This window comes from Limulus polyphemus, unplaced genomic scaffold, assembly GCF_000517525.1.
Source record: "Limulus polyphemus unplaced genomic scaffold, Limulus_polyphemus-2.1.2 Scaffold670, whole genome shotgun sequence".
Taxonomy (NCBI): Eukaryota; Metazoa; Arthropoda; class Merostomata; order Xiphosura; family Limulidae; genus Limulus; species Limulus polyphemus.
In genome coordinates, this window is record NW_013666280.1 from 278491 (window position 1) to 286482 (window position 7992).

Below are 7992 nucleotides of genomic sequence, written 5' to 3' on the forward strand. Positions count from 1 at the left end.
GTCGAAGACAAATACTGGTAGGTGCAAGAGAAAAACTGACTGTTACTCTTGGAGATCTCCGTTGGATATCTTAGTTTAAGGATTAGTGAGGTCAGGTCAGCATTTGTTGGATATATTATTTACTGGATTTGATAGGAATACCTCAGTGGCTTATCTTTTCTTTTTTCTAGTTTATAATAATACTAAGCAGGGAATATTTTATAAATGTTATTCTTTAAGTTGCGGAAAAGGTGATAGGAGTGAGAGATTGAAGGAATGACTATTGTGATCTGTCTTTCGAGAAAGGTGTAGGAAAGACTTGTATCTGAATACGTGCCTAAAGACACTTGATGTACCTGTACTAACAGCTCCCTGATCTGCCCCAGCGGCCAATAAAGGCAACTTATAGAACTGGTCTTACAAGTGGCTATGCTGATCCGTGACTACAACAGACCTTCGACTTGTCCAAGGAGATGGCAGAGTCACGTTTCAACCATCGACGAAATACGTGTAGGTTGCAGGATCTCCAGCGTAACATTATGTGGCAGCCGTCTGACGCCTCTTCCTGCCCTCGGTCTAGGTAACCACTTCCTTTAAGTAATAAACTACACGTGAGCTCACTCTGAAACCTCCCCAGCAAAGAGTATGTTATGAACTTGGCTGTAGCACATGACTATAATATATCATAGTTAACTTGACAGTTAAAAATTAAAGTCCATAAAATCAACTATAACGGAGTGCTGATTATGCTTTGTTTTTATCGAATGGGAGCTACTAGTACTTAAAGTCTGGTCATGCTTTTATTCACGACGTATTATTCTATTCAAATTCGCAAAACTTTTAAGCTGAGATTCAACTTGAATGATTACCTCTTCAGGTATCGTATCTCAAATTGTGCACACGCGAGCAATGTGTAAATTATAAAGTGTGTTCTTGGATAAAAGAACTGCTTTTTATAAAGCAATGAGGTTTAAATAAACTGAGAAATGTGTCGTTTGAATAAATTCATTTAAATTTTGTTTGATAGATGTGTACATGTAGTTTGGGTAAGTTGGTTTGGTGTTTTTTCTTGTTTTTAATTTTTGTTCCTAAATTATTAGGTTTTCAACCTAATTCCTCTAGTGTTACTAATTGGTTTCAACAAAGATTTTGGTCGATTTGTTCGAAGTTAAGCCCAAAGCTACACAATGGGCCATCAGTGCTGTGCCAACCACGGGTATGGAAACCGTCACTTTTTAGCGTTTATAAGCCCGTGGACTTACAGCTGAGCCACTGGAGGGAGGGGCACTTTATGTCGAATATCTTTCTAAGGAAAACAACAAAGTTCCTGGTTTTCTTCTCTTAATTTGCTAAAGGCTTTCCTAGTTATTTCAGTCCAATTGAGAAGCATCATAACATATATTTGTTATAAAATAAAAGACATAAAATAACAGAATAGGAGAGTGAAGAACATCACAGTTTCAAACGCCAATGAAAGAAGATTTGTAAAATAAAGAAGCACGTTACTTTATTGGAGAGTCTAGCTTGTTGTCAGACACGATGCTTGACTACCTTGTAAACCTGTTTTCTCATCTTACTTTCCAACAGCTACTGATGACTTGCTATTATCAGGTTTGCTTTGCTCGAGACACTAACCTAAAACTATTTGAAGCGAGTGAACTTAGTTGAAAAATGAATATATGTAACTTTAGATACAGAAAGAGATTTCCGTGTATACAACCTGAACCTTTTTAGCCTATAGGTTATTTTGGCGAGTGAAGAAGCGGAAGTGATTTGACAGGTTTACGATATATATATTTAGAATGGTGAAGTGGTTAAAAACGGCTAGGTAGAAAAACACTTAGTGAACTCTTTGGTTAGATAACGAGGTGCGTACTGTTAGAAAAGCAAACGTTACACGTATTGATGAGATAAAGAGTTAAACATAACTAAAAAGACGAAGATTACACGTATTGACGAGACTATAATGTAAGCATTATTATAAACCCAAATATCACACATATCAACAAGACATGAAGTTAAACATAATATATATTGACAAGTAAATAGAACAAATAGAACAAGAAAGACAAATATCCTATAGAAGAGACACAAATTCAGCATTATTATTGCAAAGATAAACGACAAACAGTATAAATATGGAGGAGATATCAAGATAAGCACGTTTAAAAGGATATATATATTACACATACTGATACGAGAGGAAACAGATATGTCTATAAAACAAACATTACACATACAGAACGGAGGGTAACGTACCTTTTTCGACACTTAACATACATGTTAAATAATACAAATGATATACGCTGTTAAATAAACATAAATTACATTTCTTAAAGAAACAGGAAGGTACACATTTTTGGAAAAAAAAAGATTTAATTTCTTTAAATTCTTGAAAATATTTTACTCTCCGTCGTTTAAAAATGATGATTATGTCAGTCTCTATAAATTGAAATTCAGTTTGATCGTAGTAGTAACAAACTACGTACAAACGAAACACATAAACGAACCTTTAAGAAAGACATTACCTACCTGGTTTGTTTGTACTCTAAGACTGTCTTTTAACTCGACTAAAAATAAGGAATTTATAATTTTTGTCTTATATTACGTTCGGCGTATATCTAGTTACTTTGTCGGATCAAACTAACTTACCCTACTTTTGACACCAAGGAAATATTGATTTACTCCAAATTCTCCCGATCAGCATATTCATCTGAACGTATAAACATCATTGATTATTTATTATTAAAGTTTTTTTTTTTTTACAGGTGCCACATTGTAATCTATAAGATAGTAATTAAATACAGTTACACAAACTTGCAAGTAAGTTTTAAGTTAACAATGGGAATGTTGATTAGAATAATAAAATCAGCTTTTCATTGTAGCGCATAACGTTTCTATAGATGCTACATCATAATCTATAAAGCAGTAATTAAATACAATTACACAAACTCGCAAGTGTGTTGTTTTGTTACGCTGAAGTATAGTTTTCAGTTTCGGTAGCTCCTTACAGAGTAGTGTTGTGAAGTCTGTAATAAGAAGGCAATAAGGTGCGGAATAGTTTTATATTCTACGAGCTTACTTTTAACTGCTACATACTCGCCCACAGTAATAGAACAAACTGTGCTGAACACCCGTAGTGACAATACATAACTGTCTCAGCTCAGCTAGGAAGCGTTCTCGATTCGCCTTTCTGCTGGGTATTCTTTGGGAAGTTTGGGATGTATTAAAATTGTGGGAGGTTTTTGATGTCAATATTGTGATATCATGGGCCAGCCCATTTTTTACACCTCCTGAGTCCGATACTTTGGCCAAATTCCGAGTGATTGGCCACGATAGCCATAACACTAGGCGCAAGTGAGCTCGAGGATCAGAGCAAGCAGCAAGCTGGCAGATTGCCCGAGTATCGGCACGAGAGAATGACCAATGAGAAAGCAGTTCAAACCTCTAAGTCTCCGCGCTCTGATTGCTTGTAGGCTAAACCGGGATTATCACTCACTAATAGACATCTTGAACTTTGATGACACCGCAGCCATATATGGAAAGGTTTCCATGACAACTAAACAGCCTCGACTATTATGTCATAATTCACGGTCTTTGAAGTCCACCACTCACTAGCTACTCGTAGCACAGCAAGTTACTTTCCGACTCTTACCAACTCATTCTGGCCCAAGTTCACGCAGGTTCACGCGCAGTTCCTCCTTACTTGGGTTGCTTGGGGGCAGAGGGCTTGTTGTTGTGAAGCCTGAGTGGGGCAGCTCTAGTTGCCCGTCTGCCTTGGCTGTGTAAAGACACGCGGAATGCCATTGTGTTGGGTGGGGAGTAGAACATACCAGCGCCTTTCCATTTAGGATAATATAAGGCTTACTTCGGCCCCGTCCTGGACTCTTTCTATGGGGAGGTAATACCGATAGTCTGAAGCGATTCACCGTTCTCAGTGAACTAGCTCACAAAAGAATCAGTGTGTAACTTTAGATCTCTGGCATGGCGCTGGCCGTAACGTCTTGGAGGGATCCACCGCCGACTGCTGGAGTCTCGGTACCGGAAACCGACCTAACGCCGCAGACACCGACAGACAGTCATAACGGTCCTCCTCCGCCCCCACAGCCCAGTACGACATCGCAGACTGTAGATAAAAACGTTCAACATATGGAATGTGTGGTCTGTGGGGATAAAAGCAGTGGTAAGCACTACGGCCAGTTCACATGCGAAGGTTGTAAGTCCTTCTTTAAAAGAAGCGTCAGACGGAACTTGACATACACCTGTCGCGGAAACAGAAACTGCCCAGTTGACCAACATCATCGAAACCAGTGCCAATACTGTCGGCTCAAGAAGTGTCTCAAGATGGGCATGCGCAGGGAGGGTAGGTTCCCAGGTTAGCTTGCATTTCTCTAACGCTAACATCACGCCACTGGACAACTGTGACGTAATCAAGGATAAGTTGCTTAGTCTACTAAGAAGCAAATGCGACGTACAATACCATATTTAACCTATATGCCATCTATAAGTTAATCTATATACGTATATAGCAAGCTAGTACCTGATAGCTAACTTCTGGAACATAAACATTGTTTATGTATTTTATATCTACCTAAAACATTAGGGTTTCTCAGTGAATCTTTATGACTGAACGTTAAGATGTAGGTGTAACCTTAATACACAATGTATGTTTTACATGGGACTTTTATAAGATTGTTCTGATATTACTGTTAAACAATGAATAATGTATAGACAGTTTGCTTACAATAATACTGCAAGATCAATAGTATTTTATACATAATACGTAGTTTTATTATATATGTTTATTATATATTATAGATGTACCGGGAAAGCTTTGTTAACATATTCATATTACACTATTACATTGGTGATGTATTTTAAAAGAAAGCTTTGTTAACATATTCATATTACAATATTACATTGGTGATGTATTTTAAGAGAAAGCCTTGTTAACATATTCGTATTACATTATTACATTGGTGATGTATTTTAAGAGAAAGCTTTGTTAACATATTCATATTACATTATTACATTGGTGATGTATTTTAAGAGAAAGCTTTGTTAAGCCTTTTAAGCAAGTATAAGAACGAAGCAAATATATTCGGTTATGTTAGATATAATCTATAACTTGCACATGTAAATGTTTGATCTAATTAATACTTTATGCTCTACATGTCCGAATAGGTATAATAAGAAAGTGTGTTGAACTTTTAACCATATGTTTTTACTTGTGAAACCTTAGCGAAACGTTGAATAGGTTAGTTACAATTAACAGTAGAATTGAGTATTTTAAAACGTATTTCTTATTCGTTTTGGAAGCATTATGGTGTCCAACATAAGTTTAGTTTTTATACAACAGATGTCGTTGTTAAGACCATGTTACAGAACCGTTACATAAGAACTGGATTTGAAACACAACAGCATATTTGTATATACAAAGTTATGGAAAACTATAACAATATCGTATTCTAAAACTAATATAATAGTGTATTTGTCAAAATAAAAGCTGAAACTGTAAATTCGGAATAAAACGTCATTTAATGTTATTTGTACGTTATCATTCTTTGTTTTAATTTCACTGAACGCCACAGCAATCGCGGTTCAGCAAAAACACGACATTTACTGAAAACATCAGAGAGTATTATAGATGGAAATGAGTCCAATTTAAAACATCTACATCAAAAGAAAGGTATAAGAACGTGAACAACAAGCAGAAATATAATAAAACAATAAAGTTAAGTTGACTGCTGCTTTACAAATGGAAATAAATAAATAAATAATATTAACACAAACAAAACACGCATAAACGACTACTTAGGACTGTATAACGTTCTTGAAATCGTTCGAGATATCCGAAACACTAGAGCGATCTTAGTTACACTACTTAGTACAGTATTGTGTGGGATATTATGATTATTATTCATCGTTTTAACTCTATTGTTTAACCTGTTAAACTTCATCGTCGTAACGAACGTACTATGGATTTGGTATATACACCTAATTACACTGACAAACTTGCCATCATAAATGTATTTTTACTTATAATAATTCTAATCGAAACAATAGCTTACTTCTGTCCATAAGCTACTTGTAGTGTACATTTTATAGACTTATATGAAATTCAATCACGGCCTTAAACTAATACCCTGATAGTTCAATCCTAAACAGATTCTACGAAGTAAACCGCTAAAACTCTCACGAAGGTGGACATGTTTGTTACTGTAAATATCCTGAAAATTATTGGCAACCATTTACTTTAAGCTTACAGCTATTATCTTATAATTGTTCTAACAAAAACTATGCTGTTTAGTATCATAATTCCAACAAAACGGAGGAAGACGTGGCTGTAACAATATGGATATACTAACAAAGCTTTCTCTTAAAATACATCACCAATGTAATAGTGTAATATGGATATACTAACAAAGCTTTCTCTTAAAATACATCACCAATGTAATAATGTAATATGAATATGTTCTAGAATTCGCAAACAGAATTAACACGATATTCTAACTCTTTCAAATTTTCTGTTCCCCATTATATTCATAATTACAAAAGTTTAACACACTAAGGCAGACGATAGATAGTTGAGTACACTAACAAAGTCTAACAGGTAGTGTAACACAGATACTGCAACACACTAAAGCAGACGATAGATAGTTGAGTACACTAACAAAGTCTAACAGGTAGTGTATCACAGATACTGGACAGTAGAGCATTCTAACACTATTATTTTAAACTAACAGACACTGGTATACACTAACACAGACGATAGATAGTTGAGTACACTAACAGAGTCTAACAGATAGTGTAACACAGATACTGGAACACACTAACCCATGGTACCTACATCAAAAATAGCAGTATATACATAACAGGTTTTAGTAGTTTTCATCAGTTGGTATACTGAAATTAGAACATGCTTGTGATTAGATTAAACACTTAGAACAAACTTGGGGTTAGATTAAATACGTAGAACAAAGTTGGAGTTAGATTAAACAATTAGAACATGCTTGGGATTAGATTAAATACGTAGAACAAACTTGGGGTTAGATTAAACAATTAGAACATGCTTGTGATTAGATTAAACACTTAGAACAAACTTGGGGTTAGATTAAATACGTAGAACAAACTTGGGGTTAGATTAAACAATTAGAACATGCTTGGTATCAGATTAAACAATTAGAACATGCTTGGGATTATATTGAACAATTAGAACATGCTTAGTATCAGATTAAACACTTAGAGCATGCTTGAGATTAGATTAAACACTTAGAACATGCTTGGGGTTAGATTAAACATATACACGTTACAGAAAACTACCACATGAAGAAGTGTTTTTAGTCTGTATTGGAATAAAAAAAACGTATGTCAGTCAGTATTAGTTGTGTTAATTCTAAAATGAGCCTCGTCGTTGGTTAACCGCTGCCAAACATATATGTTTTCAGTTTTTAGCCGTCGGTCTTTCCTTAGTGCTTATAATATGAATAAACATAAAACAATTATGACATTCTCAATACGACATAATCAGAAAAACAGATATATAAAATATGATATAGCAGTCTAAACCGTAATATCTAACTATGAAGAAAGTGGGTTAAATGTATTTGTTAAATGCGGTCCAAACAGTAAAATAAAAAGACTAGCCGTGATATCTGAAATACTGGTGAATATGAATTTTGACGTACGTCGTATAAGTGAAGTGTAGCAAGCAGTTTAGACGCTGTAGTATCTGTAGTTTACAATTCTCTGCCGCTATATTTATTCATACTGTATCCCAGAATATTACACCATTCTAAAGAGAACAGTGTAGATCAACATAACAAACATTGAACACACTAAAGAGAACAGTGTAGATCAACATAACAGATAATGGAATACATTAAGAAAGATCGATCTAATATATACTGCAACACATTAAAGCAGACGATAGATAGTTGAGTACACTAACAGAGTCTAACAGGTAATGTAACACAGATACTTTGTGTTCAATGTTTGTTATGTTGATCTACA

The 7992-nt window shown here is 35.0% G+C and overlaps 1 protein-coding gene across 2 annotated transcripts in view; it reads left to right on the plus strand.

Moving 5' to 3' along the window:
- Window positions 1-3570: 3570 nt before the first annotated feature.
- Window positions 3571-7992, plus strand: part of LOC106459862 (nuclear receptor subfamily 2 group F member 1-A-like) — a 42849-nt gene continuing 38427 nt past the window's right edge. Inside the window, exon 1 of one of the 2 annotated variants that reach the window (XM_022386420.1) lies at window positions 3571-4354. In XM_022386420.1, the coding sequence (XP_022242128.1) occupies window positions 3964-4354 (391 nt within the window). In that variant the 5' untranslated portion in view covers window positions 3571-3963. The remainder of the gene's footprint in view (window positions 4355-7992) is intronic. The other variant, XM_013919534.2, reaches the window with a different exon arrangement.